This window comes from Mastomys coucha, unplaced genomic scaffold (genome assembly GCF_008632895.1).
Source record: "Mastomys coucha isolate ucsf_1 unplaced genomic scaffold, UCSF_Mcou_1 pScaffold15, whole genome shotgun sequence".
In the NCBI taxonomy this organism is placed as follows: Eukaryota; Metazoa; Chordata; class Mammalia; order Rodentia; family Muridae; genus Mastomys; species Mastomys coucha.
In genome coordinates this window covers 96,080,608-96,104,315 of record NW_022196897.1, presented here as the reverse complement: position 1 = coordinate 96,104,315, position 23,708 = coordinate 96,080,608, and the positions used below count along the sequence as shown (strand labels likewise).

The following is a 23,708-nucleotide window of genomic DNA, read 5'->3' as shown; positions in this document are numbered from 1 at the left end:
AGAACTGTTTAGTTTTTTTTTCTTTTTTTTGATGTCCAAGAGTCACATACAAACCACAGAATCACTGATCTCAGTCAGACAGTGATGGATTATTGAACACAAGCCTTAATATTGGTCAATCAGAGTCATAGCTCAAAATTCTGGGCTTGAAGCTATGGTAATGAACATTTCTCAATGCCAGCTTATAAAGGAAAAAAAAAACCTAAAAAAGTGAAGAGTTCATACACAAGTACAGGAAGTGCTACCCAGTGGGTGGCTCTATCTCAAGCCATTTTAGACATTACAGTTTATATTGACCTTTAATTTGTTGGAATTTCTTAAGATTAATAAGCCTCATACAGAACATAACAAAGGATGTGGTCAGCATGACATTGCTCTTAGTCAAGTCTTTTTTCTGTTTCAGTGACTGACAGCCAAATTACAGCAACAATATGAAATAGCTGGCAGGCATGGAACAAAATGGCTTCAGATATACTGGGAACTGGGCAGAACTAGACATGTTTTCCTCTAATCCTCATGCTTATCATTTGGGCTGGTAGCCAAGTTCAAACTTATTATGTGATTTGATGTAGTTGTGGAAGCCATAAGTCCACTGCCAAAATTGGAGTTAAAATTACTGTGACATCATAAAATGCAAACCTGAGAAGAACCACGATGTTGTCATGAGGATCTCTCCTAAGCAACATATTTAATCATTTTAATTTTTGCTGTGTATGCTGATTCATGTCTCTAATGTCAGCACTCTGGAGACTGGAGGTGGATGTTTTGAGGCTAGCCAGAAACACACAGTAAGGTCTAGGCTAACTTAGAATATAGAGTGTAAAACTGTTTTACTATATTTATTTTTGGTTGATATAATGGGTTGATGGTACAATGAATTCTATGTCCATCACTTGAAAAACAAATAAACAAACAAAACAAAACAAAAACAAAAAACTCCAGAGTAAAGAAAAGGCAAGTGTTCTAAAACTGTTGTTTGTTTCTGAGACAGATTCATATTATGCAATCCTGGGTAGCCTATAATTCAGTGTGTTGAAGAAGCTGGCCTAGAATTCATAGAGATGTGCCTGCTTCTACCTCCCAGTGCTGGGGGTGAAGTGTGTTCCATCATTCCTAGTCCTAAAACTATCTTTAAGAGTCAAACTTACAAGCATCAATATCCATAAACTAAGGACAGTATGAGCTTTGTATAAACACCACTTTTATTAAAGAATATACTATATCCATCATTCCAGGTGATTGCCAAAAGCAATGAATGTGATAATTTTGGAAAGTAGGGTTGTTGTTGTTGTTGTTTTTTAATTAATAAGTCATGCTGGGGCACTAAATTATTCTAGAAGCGTTTACTAAATGAATTTTTTTTTTAAAAATGAGAATATGGTTTTGTTTGAGATCTCAAATAAATAAGACATGCACAAATGTATCTCAGTGAGAATGAACCCAATTGAATGTTTAGTTCAATGAAAATGCCATCCTGTCTAGATTCAGTATCTATTTTAGAAAGTTATTGCTTTGAAACTGCAATCATTCAGATCACTTTTATTTTACTTAGATTTTGTATTAGATTCCTCTTGCTCAAGTGTATGCTATTAAGGAAAGTTAAGAGGCAATCCTTTGTCCCCGTTCAACTATAAGCCTTGACTTTGACTGATGTTAATTAGTATGAGATCATCTATATTAAAAATGTAAAATGGTCTTGGCTAGAAATCATGGCATATTACCATTCTCTCTCCCTCCAATCTCCCCTCTTTCTCCATTCCACTTCTCTCATGTCTTCAATCCCTCTCTCGGTAACAGTGGTTGTAGTTTGTTGTTGTAAAGGACAATCCAATGTTGGGAAAACCTCTCTTGTCTTTTAATCAATGAAATGCAGTGGTTTATCCATTTCTAATCCTTTAGGGCCTTGCAGGATATCAGCATATAGTATTTATGGTAGGTCCAAAAATGGCAGGGAGAAACTGCAGAATGCAGGGGCCAGGCATGTTCAGTGTAGAGCCACTAGCCCTGACTCTTCCACCATTACGTACTATGATTGCAGACACAAATATGAAGCACCTTTGTTTTCAAATTCATATGAGTGATCATAATTTTCTTTATCTTCTTGACAATTTTAATAGAATTACTTTATGAATCTTAAAATGGGATTAAAATGTAAGATTAATTAACTGCATATGGTATTTAATTACTAATTTATATTAAAACTTTTAATTATAAAAGTAAATCATAGTAAAAAATTCAATATCTCCTCCTTTCTCACCTTGTACCTTTCTCACACTGCTTCTCTTGGGTCTTGGATGAGTAGTATCGAGTTTTGATTATCTTTGGTAGATGAGAATTTAAAGTTTTGAAGTAATTTTAAATAATGATAAGACCCACAGAATTTACTGCTCTAATCTTGAATTTTTCTCCTAGTATCATTCTGGATATACATTGCCTTTTAAAAATTGCCTTCCTTTAAGCATGCATAAAGTCAACTTTATATAAAGACCATAAAGAAAGATGATTTAAAAATTCCAATATTTATTTATTATCAAGTAAATCACTTTAAACAATTTAATTAATTATATGATAAAACATAACTGCATGAAGAAAAACAATTCTGGTATGTTTGAGATGGAGAATTATTATTGCTCTATTGTTATTATTATCATCATCATTATTATTTTATAGCCACAGTCTTTCTTGAGTTTTGGAAAAGGAGAAGAAGCATACTGACTTACACTTGGGACCTTATTGAATGGGAAGAAGAGGAGGTAAGATATTAGGAAAGTACAAGTTAAGAAATTTGGGGAAGTCCATAAATCTCAGAGCTACTCAATGCAGTAACATCAAACTAGAAATAGATTCTCATCTTTACGTCATACTGGCAAGATTTTTTACTTTATGAAGGTAATAGAGGCCAGGGATGAAACATACATTGTTAAAACCATTTCTATAATGTTTTCTTAAAGTGGATCCATACACAATTGTCCTAATTAAAACACACCCCGGGGTTTAATTTAGCTCTTAAGTGGCATTGTTCTTTGGAAGGCTGCATCTTTGTGCAAACAACACAACAGGATGAAGTCAAGAATCTGTATTAATGCTCAAAAGAATTTTTTTTTTACTTTAATTTGTGGACTTGCTATTTAGGTAACCTTAGTTTCTCCCATAGGAAACACTTCGCCCCCAGTTTGAAGCAAAATATTACAGGATGGAGGTAATAAACCCCATCACAGGGAAGCCCGAGCCTCATCAGCCTTCATCGGACAGAGTCACGCGACTTCTTGTGTCTGTCTCAGGAATCTTCTTCATGGTAAAATATGATCATCAGCACTTTGAGAATGATGCCAGATTCTGGGATTAGAAGGCTATTCTAGCACACCAACTCATTTTGTAATCCTAACAATGCAAAACAAAATTGCTGTTTTGAGTGTCATTTTAATATACATCATTTTAATATACATCATTTAGTATTTATGGGTTGCTTCTCATTTGTTAGTAACACAAAAGATGTGTTTGCTCTCGCACTCTGCAGATCTCCTTAGTCATCACAGCAGTATTCGCAGTCGTAGTGTACCGTCTGGTTGTCATGGAACAGTTTGCATCATTCAAGTGGAATTTCATCAAACAGCACTGGCAGTTTGCTACATCTGGTGCTGCTGTCTGTATCAACTTCATAATCATCATGCTGCTGAATCTTGTAAGTGTTTAAGGAATTATTTGTCCTAGGTGCACAGATAGTCAGAATGGACTATATCTCCTTAGTATTGAAATGTGTGTGTGTGTGTGTGTGTGTGTGTGTGTGTGTGTGAATACACATATATTTCTGTTCCAAACAACCCATTTTAACAAGAGGCATTTCATCCAGCTTGGTTTATTCACTGGTTTATTGATTGATTGATAGATCATTTTCTTTTTCAGACAGTGTTTCACTACCTAGTTCTGGCTGGCCTGGAACTCACTATGTAGAACAGGCAGAATTCAAACTCAGAGAGCTCCACTTGCCTCTGCCTGCTGAATGTTGGGATTAAATGCATGTGCCACTATAACAGACCTGCCATTTTTAAAAACAAAAAATAATGTCAAATATGTTGCTTTCCTTTTCCAGTGCCTTTATAGTGCTAGTTAGTTGTAACTTTAGTTCCACTACTTGCCCCATGCTAGAGACAGTGATATGCACTTTTTAAATAAGCGAGGTATTGTTTATATTAGAGAACTACACAGATAAATTCAGTCCTCCAGTAAGAGAATTTGTTGGGAAGACACAAGAAAATCTACTTCAGAGTAAAGCCTAGTTGTGACCCCTTCATTTTCTCTGGAAAACATCTCTCTCTCTCTCTTTCTCTCTCTCTCTCTCTCTCTCTCTCTCTCTCTCTCTCTCTCTCTCTCTCTCTCTTTCTCTCTCTGTGTGTGTGTGTGTGTGTGTGTGTGTGTGTGTCTGTCTGTCTGTCTGTCTGTTGCATGATAGCACTTTTAAATGTGTGATTATGGTAGGGAATTAAGTTCTTGCTAGTATGTGTCATGGGCATGTCTGTGTCAAGGACCCTATTGCCTTAGACCCACCAAAAATTGCCAAGACTCCCCCTTGTCAAGCTCAGGGAAATATAAAAGCATTCTCTGCTGATCCAAGTGCATAGTTGATAGTGTGCTTAAAAAGTGGCTCACCAAAGTTTCTCTCCAAAGATGTTTATAGCCTGACGGCTGATATTTTATAGAGGTTGCTCCTACTGAGATTAATTGAACCTACCTCCCTGTTTAATGGTATGTAATGGAAATCCTGAGCTTCCAGGATGCTGTAACTTGCCAAACTGAGAGCCCAGTCCAATGAATAGCAGCTTTTCCTCCCATGTGACAGCACGTCGGCCTTTTCTTCATGTCCTTTCAACCCCAGTGAGGTCAGTCTTTGAAGGATAGGGAATGCTACCTTCTTTGGCTCTACATGATTATACTGTCAGGTTGTTGTGTGGTAATTTCTAAAAGGAACATCTCTTTGTTTAAAACAATCACATGTATATAATTGTATAACATGTATGTATGTATGTATGTATGACTTGTAATTGAAATGTTTATATGTGAGATAGCCACATGCTCCTGGGCTATTTTTTTTCTTTTTTCTTTTCTTTTCTTTTCTTTATTTTTTTCATTCAAAAGTAATTTTCCGCAAATGCCCGACTAATACAGAAGTTGAGGCTCACAGCTATCCATTGGACTGAGTACAGGGTCCAATGAAGGAGCTAAAGAAAGGACCCAAGGAGGTGAAGGGTTTGCAGTCTCTTAGGAGGAACAACAATATGAATTAACCAGTATCCTCAGAGCTCCCAGGGACTAAACCACCAACCAAAGAGTATACATGGTGGGACTCATGGCTCCAGCTGCATACATAGCAGAGGATGGCCTAATCAGTCATCAATGGGAGGAGAGGCCCTTGGTCCTGTGAAAGCTCTCCCAGTGTAGGGGAATGCCAAGGCCAGGAAACAGGAGAGCGTGGGTTGGTGAGTAGGGAGAGGGGGGAGAGAATAGGTATTTTTTTTGAGGGGAAACAGTAAAAGGGGATATAATTTGAAATGTAAATAAAGAAAATATCTAATAAAAATAAATGAATAAATAGAAATGATATATTATGAAAAAGAAACAAGATACTAATGGCAAATTAAAGATAGTACCTGTCCTTTAATGTTTTTATCAACACAATAAGGTAGATGTTATGTCAAGTATATTAATGAAAACACTAGGATTCAAACAACATAAATAAATTGTTTCAGATATCTATCTATCATCTGTATATCTATCCATCCATCCATCTATCATCATCTATCTATCTATCTATCTATCTATCTATCTATCTATCTATCTATTATATACCTATCTATTTTCTATCTCCCTATCACTCCTGAACACTCTCATTCTTGCATAGGCATAGAGATATACTGTTAATATAAGTATATTTTATCATAAGGTACTATTTATAAATAGCTTAGAAATAAAAAATAGTATTATATCAGGGAATATGCATTTGTCTTCAAATGTTTCTAATACTGTGACATATTTTACCAGAAGTGATTGTGACCATTTTTTTTTAAATTAAAAATGGTCAGGAAAGATAATAAGAGAAAAATGAATAACCACTATGAGAAATGAGCATATTTTACTTCCAGGTCAAAAGGTACCACTTTTAAAATAAATTCCATGATTCCATTTCAGTTTAATCTATAAAGAGAAAATATTATTTCTATATACTATCCCCAAACAGGCCATAATTTTATTTCTGTTCCTAGATCATATAATATTCAATAAACATTGAAAAGATAGAATTTTAGATAATTTACAATTCTCAGAATTAATATAAAATTTAGTTTAAGAGATACCAATAAGCCTGGTTTTAAAATATATCTGCTAAAGATAAGAGCAAAAATTAAGGTAATGAGTGTTTCCTTGTATAAGTGTACTGCAAAACACTATCAAGTTTCTCCTCAGAAAGTAAAACTGTGGGTGATTTTCCTCTGCGTCGATACTGTCTGACATTAACATTTTGAATTTTCTGGATTATCAACAATAATCTTTTAGATCACTTAAAACTAGTAAAAAGGCAAACTTTTACTTTAATTTCTGTTAGTGTAGTATAAGAAAATGATCAATGAAGCAATCCAAGTTTGTGAATATCACAGTATGTTTCAGCATAGCAAAACTGGAGAAAAATTAGAGTCCATGAAAGAATGTTAATTTATAATATGTACAAAACAGAAAGACATAAACCTACTTAAATTCTATTTCAATATTAAGACATAAACTATAGTTAACCTAAAAATAAAAATTTTGCTTGATTTTATTTTTCAAGAATACATACACCTATATACACATCCCATTCTAAGCCACATTTATCCTCAGCTAAGCTTCTTACAAAAGGTTTCCTTCCCCACCACCCACTTAACTCTAAAAAACCAATCTTCAGCTAAGTCCCCACGGATGCCTCAGATTCCAGTTTCACTTCTATAGTTATCTCTTTTCTCTCTTTTTCCTTTTTTTATTGGTTATATTATTTATTTACATTTCAAATGTTATCTCCCAGGTTTGGACTCCCCAAACCTCTAACCCATATACCTTTCCCCCTGCTTCTATAAGGGTGTTCCCCTACCCACCCACCCACTCCTGCCTCACCGCCCTAGCTTCCCTCTACTTTGGGGCAACTAGTCTCCACAGAACTAAGGGCCTCCCCTCCCGTGGATGCCAGATTAGACCATAATCTGTTAAATAAGCAGCTTGAGATAATGGGGTCCCTCCATCTGTACTCTTTGGTTGGTGGTTTAGTCTCTGGAGATCTAAGGGCTCTGGTTGGTTGATATTGTGGTTATTCCAATGGGGTTTCAAACACCTTCAGCTTCTTCAGTCTTTCCCCTAACTCCTCCATTGAGGTCCCCATGGTCAGTACAATGGTTTACTGAGAGCATCCACATCTGTATTGGTCAGGCTCTGGCTCTCAGCAAGTATTGTTTTGGCATCAGCAAGTGTCTGGGATTGATGTCTGCAGATGGGATGATCCCTAGGTGAGTCTCTGGATGGCCTTTCCTTCAGTCTCTGCTTCACTCTGTCCCTGAATTTCCTTTTAGACAGGAACAATTCTGAGTTAATATTTTTGAGATGGGTGGGTGGTCCCATCCCTCAACCAGGCGCCATGACTAACCTCTGGATATCGTCTCTACAGGTGCACTCTTCCCTTTATTGGGTATTTCATCTAATGCCATCTCTGTTGTATGGCATTAGAGGAGCCTCTTTCTTTCCTGGAATCAGGGACTTTCTAGTGGCTACACCAAGATCCTCATCTCCCATTACTATACACCTCCTTTCACTTCCTGACCCTCTGTACTTCTCTCCCATCTCCTCCCACACATGATCCTGCCCACCTTTCCCTCTCCCTCCCTCTCACTCCCAGGTCCCTCCTTCCCTTTTCCTCCTGTGAGTATTTTGTTCCCCCTTCTAAGTAGGACTGAAACATCCATACTTTAGTCTTCCTTCTTCTTGAGTTTCTTGTGATTTGTGGATTGTATTTTGGGTATTCCGAGCTTCTGGGCTAATATCCACTTATCAGAGAGTGCATACCATGTGTGTTCTTTTGTGATTGGGTCACCTCACTCAGGATGATATTCTCCAGATCCATCCATTTCCCTAAGAATTTCATAAATCCATTGTTTTTAATAGCTGACTAGGACTCCATTGTGTAAATGTACCACATTTTCTGTATCCATTCCTCTGTTGAGGGACATCTGGGTTGTTTCCAGTTTCTGGCTATTATAAATAAGGCTGCTATGAACATAGTGGAGCATGTATCCTTATTACATGTTGGAGCATCTTCTAGATAAGTGCCAAGGAGTAGTGTAGCTGGTTCCTCAAGTAGTGTTATGTCCAATTTTCTGAGGAACCACCAGAATGATTTCCAGAATAGTTGTACCAGCTTGCAATCCCAACAGCAATGGAGGAGTGTTCCTCTTTTTCCACATCCTTGACGGCATCTGCTGTCCCCTGAGTCTTTTATCTTAGCTATTCTGACTGGTGTGAGGTGGAATCTCAGGGTCCTTTTGATTTGTATTTCACTGATGACTAAGGAAATTAAACATTTCTTTAGGTGCCTCTTGGCCATTCAAGATTCCTCAGTTGAGAATTCTTTATTTAGCTCTGTACTCCATTTTTAATGGATTATTTGGTTTTCTGGAGTCTAACTTCTTGAGTTCTTTGTATATATTGGATATTAACCCTCTATTGGATATAGGGTTAGTAAAGATCTTTCCCATTCTGTAGGTTGCCATTTTGTCCTATTGACAGTGTTTTTTGCCTTGCAGAAGCTTTTAAATTTTATGAAATCCCTTTTGTCTATCATTGATCTTAACGTCTGAGCCATTAGTGTTCTGTTCATGAAATTTTCCCCTGTGCTGATATGTTCAAGACTCTTCCCCACTTTCTCTTTTATTAATTTCAGTGTATCTGGTTTTATGTAGAGGTCCTTGATTCACTTGGACTTAAGCTTTGTACAAAGAAAAGAATGGATCAATTGCATTCTTCTACATGCAGACTACTTGTTGAAAATGCTATTTTTTCCCACTGGATGGTTTTGGCTTCTTTTTCAAAGATCAGGTGACCGTAGGTGTACGAGTTTAATTCTGAGTCTACAATTCTATTCGATTGATCTATTTGACATGTGTCTCTGTTCCAGCACTATGGTGTTTTTATCATGATTGCTCTGTAGTACAGCTTGAGGTCAGAGATTTTGATTTCCCCAGAAGTTCTCTTATTGTTGAGAATATGTTTTTCTATTTTTGTTTTTGTTGTTGTTGTTATTCCAAATGAATTTGAAAATTGTTTCCTTCTGTATCTGTGAAGAATTGAGTTGGAATTTTAATGGGCATTTCATTGAATCTGTAGATTGCTATTGGTAAGGTGGCCATTTTTACTATGTTAATCCTACCAATCCATGAGCATGGAGAAGATGAGGAAAGACACTTCAGACTCATCAAAATCTATCAAGATCAACTCTCAATTATGAACATTTATGCCCCAAATTCAAGAGCACTCACATTTGTGAAAGAAACATTACTAAACTCAAAGCACACATTGAAACTCACACATTAATAGTGGGAGACTTCAACAGCCCACTCTCACCAATGGACAGATTATGGAAACATCAACTTAACAGAGACACAGTGAAACTAACAGAAGTTATGAACCAAATGGACGTAACAGATATCTATAGACCATTTCACCATAAAACAAAAGAATATACCTTCTTCTCAGCACCTCATAGTACCTTCTCCAAAACTGACCATATTATAATTGGACACAAACAAGCCTCAACTGTTACAAAATGATTGAAATAATCCCATGTATCCTATCAGATCATTGTGCCTTAAAGCTGGTCTTTGATCACTCATCTCTTAAACAGGGCTTTTCTGCATTACCTATCTCCATTACTACAACTACTATTCCCATCATCGGCTAGAATCACAAGTGACTCTCACACCTGTATGTTCTCTCCCATAAACTTCAGAAGCAGGAGATTGGCAGATGGTTCAATGGGTAAAGTGTTGTCATGCAAATGTGTACCTGAATTTGGATCTCCAGAACCCAATAAAGCAAGCCCACATCTTCACATACAAAGATATGAATATCTGCTCTCTGTGTCTGCCTGTCTGTCTCTGTCTCTGTCTCTATCTCTGTCTCTCTCTGTGCCTCTCTGTCATTCTTTCTCTCTCTCTCTCTCTCTCTCTCTCTCTCTCTCACACACACACACACACACACACACACACACACACACACACAGACAAATAAAAAAGTGTAAAATAACATTTTAAAGAAGATAAATCATTTAGATAAAAAAATTTATCACTGTATTTGGGGTAGGCCTAATATATTTTTATTTATAAAAAGCAAAGATTGAAGTCCATAAAATGAGTTTTCCTCCTGTAAAGGTCTCTGAAAGTAGTGAAAGACAGAGCTAATTTAGCCATCAAAACACTCTGCTAACAGTCTCACAATTTTACCACCTAGAATCAACAACTTGAAAGCAAAAATCTTTTCTTAATACTGCAAATCAAATACCCAAATTTCCTAGAAGAACTCAGGCTGGACCACCTCTCCATTTTCAGGTATCTCTGTTTGTTAGGCATTTTTGCATTGATATTCAGTGATTACTAAATGACAAACACTTCCTTTCCCTTACAACTAACCATGCACATGAGTTGTAAATGGAGTTAGCATAAACAAAGTAAATATACAACCACTCGAACCAATGTGAAAATGTTATACTCTTCAATCAGTGTAAGTTAATAATGCCCTTCAGAAATTCCATATTTGCTTCCTATCCAAAATGTTAAAGCACTTCACAAATTATCAAACACTCCCGCCTGAATATATAAGGTTAATTGAAGAGTTTAATACAAATAAAGACATAATAAAATATTATATTACTAAAACGTTCATCTCACCAAATGCTACCTCATCTATCCAAATGCTACCTCTTCTAATATTATTTTGATGCCAAAGTCAATGTGTAGCTAAAAATATGCTTATGAAAGACTAAGCCTAAGATATTCTATTACCTTAATGAGCTTTTAAGTTCTAATCTGAACACATTAAGTTATAAAATGTAGGCATGGAAAAAAATTTAAATCAGCCAAACACTTTTCTTTAAATCAGTATTCTTCCATGCTCTTTGGGAAATATGTTATTCCACAAGCCATATGCTGTTCTGAAGTGTTTCTTTCTTCTTCTTTTTTCTCTTTTATCCTATTTCAGATTACTTGTTGTAAACTTTGCTTCTGAATCCCTACTATTCAGGACCTGCTCAGCATTGTCTGTTTTCTTAGTTCAGCAATAGACATATAACAGCTTAGTCTTCTTGTGTCTGTTCATCTCCTTCTTTCACTGGCCACATAGAAGTTGAAAAGATCTGTGTAAAATGCACATTTAACTATTTTCTTTCAGTCCCTCCTATCTGAGTTATAAATTTATTAGCTTGGCAAAGGAGACACTGCTTTACTCAAGCCAGTTTTCTTCTCTTTTGCTGAAAGCTATTCCTCTTTCTTCTGTCCCTCCCTCCCTGCCCCCCTCATTCTCTTGTCTCCATTTCAACATGAAGAACCACTTTCTCTGGTCCTGCACTTTTGCTAATTCATACCTCTAGTTTCTTGCTTGGTTCACAGAGCTCTCTCTGTCTGAAGTGTTCTTTTTTTCCTTTTGTCTCCTTGGAGAATATCTCTTCATCATTGAAAATAACAGTTAAGGATCATTTCCTCCATAAAGCTTTTTCTCGGTGCCATACACAGAATAGAATTATCTCTTTGTTTTTATTCTTGTCGTGAGGTTTTTGGGCTGCCTGCTTATTCTCATCCATAATAGTCACTAGAGGAATTCAGCAATCTCTTTGTCAACATTGTTCTTTTGCTTCTCTTAACTTTATCCCACTGTTAAAGTGTTGATTCACCAAGCTGAGGCTATCGCTTCCTCTTCCTGCTGGTATTTGCTGACACATTTTAATCTAGATTCTAAGTGTTTGTTTTAATAGTAATACAGCATTTAAAACTCATACTTTGAATAAATTTGAAGGTTTTTACTTTCCAAGTGTTCTAGTATCCTGCATATTAGGTGACCAAGACAGTTTTTGTTACAAGAATTGTAATATTTGTGTCTTTCAACATTGCAGCATGTATTTTAATTTAAACTAAATCAAAAGCTGTACTTACCTCCCTACAATACACAATTTGACAGAGGTATATCATGACATCTCTCAATAAATATTCAATTAAGGAGAAATATATATATTCTACTGTAACTAATATTTAAGCATAGTTTCATTATACTAACCTTGAAAATAATTTTTAAAATGTGTCCAATTCAATTGCCTGAAGTATCTACTTTGTGGGGATAAGAAAACTATTAAATCAAAACATTAAAAAAATTCTCTGATGATTCTGATACAGTCAGTCCCTAAAGTAGCCTTAGAAAAATAACTAATTTGTGAGATATAAAATAATACTGATCCACAGCCAAGATGAGAAACCGTATCTTCAAAAAAATAAATAACAAATAACTCAAGCATAATTAAAAGTTCAATTTCTTATTTTAACATTCATTTGCCAAATTTATAATTAAAATCTGGAAGGACAAAATCTGTTTACAAAACAGAGTTGCTTGCTGCTTCCATCCTTTTCTGACTTTGTTTCCACCTACTCATGTTGCTGTCAGTACCACAGCTACTATCACATCTGAGAATGTTCCCAAAAGTATTTTTATGAAAACAAAAATGTAAAATTGTTATATACATATATATGTATATATATATGCTTACTATATATATCCTTCTTGCTTGACAAGTAAGCCTTAACTTATTTTTAGCACATTATACTGATATAACTGCCTAACATTGTAATTATAGAGTATTTCTTCAACAAAAACAGCAATAACAGAAAGAAAGAAAGAAAGAAAGAAAGAAAGAAAGAAAGAAAGAAAGAAAGAAAGAAAGAAAGAAGTTAAGATCTGAGCAGATGCACTCCTGTGTTTTGTCACCTAAACTTCTTCTGCAAAGTCCATCAACTTTCTAGAACTGTGTGTGTTTTTTAGAAATACAGAAGGAATAGATAGTAGAAAAGCAATCTCTTAGACTCTGCAAATCTGTTTAGAATTTGGTTTTGCTGTGGCAGCCATGCTCTGATGCAGAGACAACACACACTAAAACAAGGGCAAAGATCCCTGATGTACCTTTCTTACATTTGCTACTCTTTCTCCCCAGTTTATTTTTATACAATACATATTTTATATAATACACCAACAAAGCATTAGTTAAAAGCCTTCTAAGCTTAGAATGAATTCTAAAATGATTGCCAGGGCCAAGCATGCCCTAGAAACCTGTTTCCCACCGGATTACTCTGGTTTATACATTACTAATTTGCTCTGCTATTTCTACCACTCCTGTCCTAAGTTTTGCCCATGTGAAGAGACTATCGTCTTCTCTCTCTCTTCTCTCTTAACCTCTTTCTCTTGTCTTAAATCTTCTTTCTCCCTTCTCTCCACGTGGCCATGGCCAGCTTCTACTTTCCTATCTTCTCTCTCTCCTTTCTAAAAATAAACCATCTTACAGAGAGAGAGAGAGAGAGAGAGAGAGAGAGAGAGAGAGAGAGAGAGAGAGAGAGAGAGAGAGAGAGAGAGAGTGTCAATCTTAGGACCTTCGGAGACCATCAATCTCAGAAACTTTGTTCATTTTTTCCAAGATATGTTCTCAATTCATGTTTCTGCTTGACACTCTCTCTTACTTGTGAAGGAGGTGTCATGTTCGTCAAGAGACTTTCCTCATGTAAAGTAAAAAAATTTCACCTGATTTTTGGAGACAGGGTTTCTCTGTGTAGCACTGACTGTCCTGGAACTCACTCTATAGATCAAGCTTGTCTCAGACTCACAGAGATCTGCCTGTCTCTGCCTCCTGGGTACTGGGATGAAAGGTGTGTACCACCACCTCCTGGCTTTACCTTTTGACATATGTGTCGGCCATTTGTGCCTTCCCACTGGCAATCAAGCTCCACGAATACATAGACTAGGTCTGGATAATTATCTATTATTGATTTTCCCCAAATAATATCTAACATAATAGGAATTACTGATCAATGTTTAATATAATAACAGTATGTGCCAAAAGAAATTCTGTTTATTATATGGAACAGTGGGTAATTTTAGAAATTCTCCACGATGTACTATGTGTATCATATAGGAATTAGAATCAGAACAGTTGTCTATAATTATTCTTGTATTTTTCCTCCCCCAGTTATACAGGCATTTCCCTCCTTATATTCAAATTCACACACAATCAACCTGCTCTGTCAACACTGATGCTATCATAGATCACACATTTGAGTGTATAGAAGTCATGGATTCTTCCTGCCTTTAGAGTTATACTTAAGAAGTTGTTTTGTGGACTGATTGTGGAGTAGCAATGGGTGGTACCATTTAGTTCTGTCATTTGAGCCCAGATATTTCAGGTTCTTAATTTTCTTGGATACATCTCTAACAGCAATGTGTAACATTCCTCCAGATGTTATTGTCATCTCTTGGGGACATCTAGCTAAAGATCGTGTAGATGGGTTCTATGTGCCAAGTTTTAAGACAAGGCATAGATGGTAGAAAGTGCTCATAACAGAAATTCTAACTATACTTCTTGCTCAGTGTTTTATTCTATCAAGCCACGTGACTAATATTCTCAGTCTTACTTTCCTGTTCTGTAAAATTGTGTTAGGATACTTACTTGACAAATTTGCTGTTCTGTAATTACTATATGGAAAGTGCTAGCACATGTGAAATACTGTAAATGGCAACTACTTAGACTTGGCTTTCAATCCCTATGAGGGCATTCAGCTCAATGCTGACAAACAGTGGCTAGTAAAATGTTACTTGTCGGCTAATAAAGTTCATCCTGTTAAAATCCTTGGAGAACCTGTTATTGTCATCTGACTTTATAACATGTATGGCATGGGAAAGGCCATGGCACAATGATAATAACATGTTCTCACAATATCAAAGGAATCTTGCTTTAAAATATGAAAATATTACTTCATTAATGGGAGTGAAATTAAAAAATTCAATAAAAATAAATAAATCCAAACAAAAACCCATATCAGAGAGATAAGAATATTATCTTAATGTAATTTTTCTCAAGATAGTCTTGACCTTAAAAAGAGGTAGATTTGGATCATGGCTAAAATTAAACAGGAATGGTTTTATTTAAGGAACAGTCAAACAATCTTAACCATTCATTTAGTAATCAAATCAAATACATTACATGAATTCTGAATACTGTGCACATGACTATCATTTGGTTTTGTTCTAAACTATTTTGTATGTACACACATGTGTCTGGGTGTATGTTTGTCACATATATTTGGATATTTGATCAGGCTAGAAGAGGGCATCAGATCCCCCAAGGCTGGAGTTGCACACAGTTGTGCATCTCATTTCAGCCACTTACGAACTGAATGAATTTTGTTAACTTTTGTCTTAGTTTAGGAAATAGATACTCAATGAAAATAAAAATAGCAACAAAGAGCAGATAATAAGGTGTCTACATATATCCATACAACTGTATTTCTAAATTCATTTATAGTTCAGCCATTGTGTGTATACGTACAGGTATAGAATAGTACATACTATAGTAATAAATATTTCTACTTGCTAAAAATGTATCTACCTTGTAGATACCCTTTAGACACTTCTTTGAAAGAATAAAATATAATAAAATCTATCTGTATACTCTTTTGCAGGCTTATGAAAAAATTGCATACCTCCTCACGAACTTAGGTAAGTTCATTTTTCTTACTTTAGATGTAGTAAGTAAATAACTCTGAGCATATTAGCATTTAGATGTTTTGTGTATTTTACCTTTTTTGTCTTCAGTTATGCAAGTGTTTACAAATATCCAGAGAGAGAGAGAGGTTCAGCTGGAAATTGAAGCACATACATCATTATTTGGAAAGACTTTTTTTTCAGGATTTTTTTTATTATTATATATTTTTTTAATTTACATTTCAAATGATATCCTATTTACCAGAAAAAAAAACCCTGCTCCCTCCCCCATCCCCCTGTTCACCAACCCACCCTCTCCTGTTCCTGGCCTTGGCATTCCCCTTCACTGGGGCATAGAACCTTCACAGGGCCATGGGCTTCTCCTCCCATTGATGACCTACTAGGTCATCCTCTGCTACATATGCAGCTGGAGCCATGAGTCCCTCCATGTGAACTCTTTGGTTTGTGGTTTAGTCCCTGGGAGCTCTGAGGGTACTAGTTAGTTCATATTGTTGTTCCTCCTAAGGATCTGCAAACCCCTTCAGCTCCTTGGGTCTTTTCTCTAGCTCCTTCACTGGGGACACTGTGCTCAGTCCAAATTCTTAGGGAAATGGATGGATCTGGAGAATATCATCCTGAGTGAGGTAACCCAATCTCAAAAGAACACACAAGTATGCATTCACTGAAAGTGGATATTAGCCCAGAAGCTCAGAATACCCAAGATACAATCCACAAACCACTAGAAACTCAAGAGGAAGGAAGACCAATGTGTGGATACTTTGATCCTTCTTAGAAGGGGGAACAAAATACCCATGGAAGGAGTTGCAGAGACAAGGTATGGAGCAGAGACTGAAGGAAAGACAATCCAGAGACTGCCCCACCTCGGAATCCTTCCCATATTCAATAACCAAATCCAGACACTATTGTGGATGCCAGCAAGTGCTGTGGCTGACAGGAGCCTGATATAGCTGTCTCCTGAGAGGCTCTGCCAGTGCCCAACTAATACAGAAGTAGAGGCTCACAGTCATCCATTGGAAAGTCTTTTTCTTAAACTTCAGAGTTATTTGCTGCCCCTTATGTATATGAGGTGTGTTGAGAATGAGGGTCACAAACATACTTTGACCTATATCTGGAGGTCAAAGAAAACCTTGAAGGAACTAATTAAATGTTCTCTTCCCGTCAGCTAAGTAGTATAGACTCTAGACTGAGAACTTGTGGGTTGAAATCTTTGTTCAGCAACTTATTCTAGTTATGTACAAAGCAGTGATCAATAGCCTTGCCACTTGACACATTTAAATTCATTGACTAAAATAAGAATAATATTTTCTCTCTCCCCCTTTCTTCATTTCTTTCTGTTTCTTTCTTTCTTCCTTCCTTCCTTTCTTTCTCTCTCTCTCTCTCTCTCTTTCTTTCTTTCTTTCTTTCTTCCTTTCTTTCTTTCTTTCTTTCTTCCTTTCTCTCTTTCTTCCTTTCTTTCTTTCCTTCCTTCTTTATCCTTACTTTTTGTTCAAGACTGGGTTTCTCTGTGTATCCCTTACTATTCATAAACTCACTCTGTAAATGCTGTTGCAAAACTCAAAAGATCCATCTGTGTCTGCCTTCATGCCCTGGGATTAAAAGATGCACCAGTGTACCACCACTACCTGAATAGGATAATATTTTCACAGCGTTTCACTTAGTATGACTGTGATATATTTTAGTTTTGACCCACTAGTCCTGAAGAAAGATAGCTCTAGTAAGTATATGTCCTGTTTGAATACTGAGTTTGACTTCTATCTGTTTGTTCTTTTTATCACTACATTTTGATGTCTTTCTTATAAAAGACTTTTCTGAAGTCCTATGTAAATAATGATTCTCATTCCCTTAAAGTTTTGGATTACCTATATCTGTCTGTTGGTCTATCTAGTGTGTGTGTGTGTTTTCTGTCTCTAATACCTATGTTAATTTCTTTAAAGATATTTTACCTCCAGAACAGATGAATTACAAAAACAAATGTGTGTGTGTGTATGTGTGTGTATTTTATGTCTTTAATGCCTATGTTAATTTCTTTAAAGATATTTTACCTCCAGAACAGATGAATTACAAAAACAAATGATGATGGAGGTAGGCTATAATTAAGAGCAAAAGGAAAAATAGCCAGTCTAAGTATCAGTAAAAGTTTTTGCTTATTATTTTATTTATTTTTAACATATAACCCAGTGATGGTGTGGTTTCTGTGGACCTACAGTTGTTAGTTAATAATCGTGGTAAAGTTGATATTTCTTTATGTAAGAAATCTGACTGGATGATTGTACATACTTTCTATAAACTCTTTGGCTAAGATAATATATGAAATTCATATTACAAATTGCATCCTACTTATCAAATTGATAAAACTCTAAAAGATGATATATGGTTTTCTTTCCTGGACTTTCCCAAATATTTTGTTTTCAGAAGCCACAAAAATGATTTAAATCAATGTTTCAGCTTACGTTTCTTAAGATGGAATAATTATATAAGCATTTCTCCAACATGAGTTTTATTTTACTTTAGGTTTACGGTTGCTAGGAGTAGTACCATGATGATTGTTAGTTGTTTTTAAAAAATCAATTATCTGTAGTAATGAGTAGCCTTAATTGCATAAATCCAGATTCTGGGACATAAGGTTAATCAAGATATGTAAGTATAGGCTTTGTCAGAGGTCAAACTGAGTCATAACATTACCATCTTAAAACTCAGAAACCACAAATTAAATACAGAATAATTTTTAAATAAAGAAATTAACATTTTTAAGGACCTAATTTATGACCAATAGTAATATCGAATATAAATTTTTAACCAATAGCTTGTTTATTATCAATAACTATATGTGTTAAGAGAAAGCTAAGAAATAATTTGGACATAAATATATATGTATACATATATATATATGAATATATTCCCCAAGAAAATATATAATATATAAATATATTACACTAGAAAACAGAATTTATATTTCCAAATTTAGAATTCATGTTCTTGAAATTAAATGCTCATTTAGGATGAGCCAGGATTTGTTCCATGTAAAGACGCCATAGGATGTTGTAAAATCACTGTTGTTATTTGTGGTAAAGAACCTAGACTGATACTAAAAATTGCCATCATTATTGTCAAGTTCCCTTGTTATAATTATTGATAAATAGTAAGTTATTCCAAACTCAATAGCATAGGACAATAATTTTGGGAGAGGCAGGATAGAGATTTGGTAACCAAGTTTAATTTGTTAGGCAGCTTCCCTGGTCCATGTAGTTATCTGCTGGTATATAGACATCTACAATGGTCTCTTCACTTGCATACTAAATCTCGTGTGGGATTTTGGGGATGGCTGATCTCTTCCATGACCCTCATCTTTTTCCATATCCCTTTCTGGATGTCTGCCTTGTGCTGCCTTGTGTTTGGGTAGAATAGTACAATGGACATTCTTGCTTGTAAGGGGAGATACACACATAGACGTGCTTATCATGCTCTTACTTCTGAACTTCCTAGTCTCTTGTTGGCAAGATTGAGTTACATTACTCAAGTACGAAGTCAACACCAGAGGCAACTATTATCAGGGCATATGTAGATTCTAGAAGATATAACTCACTGGGGATTAGTATACAGATCTCTAGTTAGAAACCTTCATGCCAGAAATACTGTAATCTTGCTCAGAATATTCAGAAAGCTGAATAGCTCACTTTCAATCCACATTGACCCTCAGAATGATTTTACTCAATTACGTCTTAGAAATCTAGACTTTTTCGTGGTTTCCGATGAGACCCACATGATCCAAATAGATCTTTCTACACCAGAATCTTCCCACAGTGTTCTTTCATATGCAACCTCTTTTCATTTATTCTTATTTTGTAACCTATAGATGTTCTCTTTTTCTTTTTCATTAGAAGGTTTGAAAAATTATAAAGGTAGAACACTTATGGGTTTTTTGTTTGGATTTAGTTTTGGTTTGTTTTGGTTCACCTCATGTTTAGCGATGTCTGTGCTTCTTGTAGAATATCCTCGAACAGAATCAGAATGGGAAAACAGCTTTGCCTTGAAGATGTTTCTTTTCCAGTTTGTCAATCTGAACAGTTCTATCTTCTATATTGCATTCTTTTTGGGAAGGTAAGTTAACTTTGCACAAGCCACTGTTGCCAGGGAGAAAACAAAACACAAACAACATCTCCATTGCCAATTAGGTAACAGAAGTGGTGAACTCTTGCACTCTGCCTTAGAATATTTTCTAATCATATTTTATGTGTTTTCTTCCACAAGTAACCTCTGACAGCTACCACCACTTATATTTTACACACACACACATAAACACACACACACATATACACACACAGAATGTCATGTATAAGTTATCATTTATTACTAATTATTATCTTGCCAAGACAAAAAAATTATATATCCCTGAGTTATAATTTTTTGGTATAGAAACCAGGATCCTTTTATCTGAAATTCGAGCGGGTAAAATATAAAATTAACAAGGCCCTGCTAGCCCTCCACTTGGTGTTATGGGAACATTCAGAAGCTAGAAACATACTGAACAAAATCATTCAGTACACTATGATGATATTCATTAAGTTGGCCCACACAATACTAAAATTCTACATAGAACAAAATATTGAATGTCATCAGTTCAATATATCTGCATTTTCCTTACTCATTGGTAGTGAGTTCATACATCACTTTCTCATTCTGAAGTCAGTTTCTTTGATGTTGTTTAAGCATAGCAAATATCAACTGCATGGGACAAATTGCACCAATGAACAGTTCTGTCTACCCACACAAGGACTCTGTGTGATGCATCAGCAGGTGAACTTCACTTAGTTGCTAATGAATTCAAACACTTTTTACAGATTCGTAGGCCACCCAGGAAAATACAATAAACTTTTTGAGCGGTGGAGACTGGAGGAAGTAAGTAACCCCATGAGAGTGGGTGTGCGGATGGGCACCATGAGAGGAGTGGGTGTGCGGATGGGCACCATGAGAGTGGGTGTGTGGATGGGCACCATGAGAGTGGGTGTGCGGATGGGCACGGATACAGGCCAGTGACTGCGGGAGGTAATGCGATGGGGAGGGAAGATGTCCAAGAGTGTTAGAGACATATTTTGGAAGAGAAGAGGTTGTTCTGTTCATAATGAAAGGAGCTTTATTTATTTAAAATAGGATGATATTTTGCAGTTAAATACCAATATTCTGGGCTCTTCTCTTATAACTTTATAAGTCATGTTTGTTTGTTTGCTTTAGTTTGTTTTCTATTTACAAACTCCACAAATATAGTTCCCATAATTTTGCTCATTTGGAAAACTATTATCATCTATTAAATGAATTTCAAAATATAAATATGTTAGGATCCCTCTGATGAAATAAAAATTCAGTCTAAAAAAAAATCTAACATGAACTAGTCATGTACAAATATGTGTGCACATGTGCAGAAGTTCACATTTCTATAGGGATTTTTATTTTTTTTCTTTTAAAAATCTTTATTAAATTGTTTATTTACATTCCAAAAGTTCTCCTCTTCCCAGACCTCCCTCCCTGAGTTCTTCATCCCCCACCTCTGAGATGGTGCTCCACCACATGCTCACCCACCTCCACCTTGCCCCCACCACCCTACCCCACCCCCACTTAATCCCCACAAGCAGCCCCCTTCCCTGGGGCATCAAGTTTCCACAGGATTAAGCTCATTCTCTCCCACTAAGGCCATACAAGGAGTCCTCTGCTATCCATGTACCTGGGACTATGAACCAGCCCTTGTATGCTCCTTAGTTTTTGGCTTAGTCTCTGGGAGCTCTGAGAGGTCTGGGTTAGACGACACTGTTGTATTTCCCCAGGATTGCCATCCCCTTCAGCTCATTCAGTCCTTCCTCTAACTCTTCCATACTAGTTCCCGACCTCAATTCAATGTTTGGCGGTAAGTATCTGCCTTTGTCATAGTCAGTCCTAGAAGAGGCTTTCTGAGAACAGCCATGTCATGCTCCTGTCTGCACACCCAAAATGGCCTCAGTAACAGTGTCAGAATTTGATTTGCACTTATGGAATGGATCACAAGTTGAACCTTTTTTTAAAAATATTTTTTATTAGATATTTTTTATTTTTAAAGATTTATTTATTTATTATATGTAAGTACACTGTAGCTGTCTTCAGATACTCTGGAAGAGAGTGTTAGGTCTTGTTAGGGATGGTTGTGAGCCACCATGTGGTTGCTGGGATTTGAACTCAGGACCTTCAGAAGAGCAGTTGGTGCTCTTAACCACTGAGCCATCTCACCAGTCCCAGATATTTTCTTTATTTACATGTCGTATGATATCTCCTCTCCCAGTTTCCCTTCTGAAAATATAAAGAAAAAAAAAGGAAATAAAATAAAAAAAAATTATCTTGTTCTCTCTCCCCTCCCCCTACTTACCAATCCACCCTTTCCCCATCTCCTGCTTCATGGCCCTGGTATTTTCATACACTGGGGCATAGAACCTTCTCAGGGCCAAGGGTCTCTCCTCCCATTGAAGACTGACTATGCCATCCTCTGCTACATATGCTGCTGGAGCCCTTAGTCCCACCATGTGTACACTTTGGTTGGTGATTTAGTCCTTGGGAGCTCTAAGGGTATTAATTAGTTCATGTTCCTGAAAGTTCTGACAGTGCCCAACTAATATAGAAGTAGAGGCTCACAGCCATCCATTGGACTGAGCACAGGGTCTCAAATGAAGAATCTTTTTTTTTTTTTTTTGGTCCCTGCTTCATTTTTGTCCCTGCATTTCCTTTAGGTAGGAACCATTATCGGTTAAAAAATTTGAGAATGGGAGGGTGAGTCCTGCCTCAACTGGGGGCCATATCTATTGGAGAGGGTTTCTTTGTGTTCCACCTCTCCACTATTGGGCATTTCATCTAATGTCATCCCCATTGAGTCCTGGCATCTCATATCCAAGGTCTTAAAAATGTTCTAGAGGTTTCTCTTGCCCTCTTCCTCAGCTGCTGCATATTTTAATCCATTCTCCTGGCTTTCTGGCTGTACGTCCTGTCTGTCCTTATACCTGTTCCTGCCCATCTTTTTCTCCTCCCTCCTCCCCTCTCCCACCCAGTTTCCTCCCTCCTTCTGCCTCCCATGATTACTTTGTTCCCATTCTAAGTAGGATTCAGGTATCCTCACTTGTGCCTTCCTTCTTGTTAAGCTTCCTAAGCTCTGTGAGTTGTATTCTGAACTTTTGGGCTAATATCCACTTATTACTGAGGATACACCATACACGTCCTTTTCGGTCCAGTGTACCACACTAAGGATGATTTTTCTAGTTTCATCCATTTGCCTGCAAAATTCATGATGCCCTTATTTTTAATAGCTGAATAATAATCCATCATGTAAATGAACCAATTTTCTGTATCCATTCTTTGGTTGAGGGACATCTAGGTTGTTTCCAGCTTCTGACTATTACAAATAAAGCTGCTATAAACATGGTGGAGCATGTGCCCTTGTGGCATGGTGGAGCATCTTTTGAGTGAATACCAATGAGTGGCATAGCTGGGTCTTCAGGTAGAACTATTTCTAATTTTCTGAGGAAATGACAGATTGATTTCCAGAGTGGTTGTACCAATTTAAAATCCCACACCAAAGGGTGAGTGTTCCTTTTTCTCCACATCCTCACCAGAATGTTCTGTCCCTTGAGTTTTTGATCTTAGCCATTCTAATAGCTGTAAGGTGAAATCTCACAGTCATTTTGATTTGCATTTCCCTGATGAATAAGGATGTTGAACTTTTCTTTTTCTTTTTCTTTTTTTTAACATTTATTCTAATTTTATTTTTTAATTAATTTATTTTTTACACTCCATATTCCATTTCCTGCCTCTCCCATCCACCCTCCAACTGCTCCAGATCCCACATCACCTCCCCATCCCCCCTGTCTACACATGGATGCCCCCAA

At 36.4% G+C, this 23,708-nt stretch overlaps 1 protein-coding gene across 2 annotated transcripts in view; it reads left to right on the top strand.

Moving 5' to 3' along the window:
• Positions 1–23,708, top strand: part of Ano3 (anoctamin 3) — a 337,010-nt gene that overhangs the window by 293,727 nt on the left and 19,575 nt on the right. For both annotated transcript variants that reach the window (XM_031371327.1, XM_031371328.1), the window contains 6 exons: positions 2,671–2,753; positions 3,155–3,295; positions 3,518–3,682; positions 15,771–15,807; positions 19,800–19,911; positions 20,652–20,709. In XM_031371327.1, the coding sequence (XP_031227187.1) occupies positions 2,671–2,753; positions 3,155–3,295; positions 3,518–3,682; positions 15,771–15,807; positions 19,800–19,911; positions 20,652–20,709 (596 nt within the window). The remainder of the gene's footprint in view (positions 1–2,670; positions 2,754–3,154; positions 3,296–3,517; positions 3,683–15,770; positions 15,808–19,799; positions 19,912–20,651; positions 20,710–23,708) is intronic.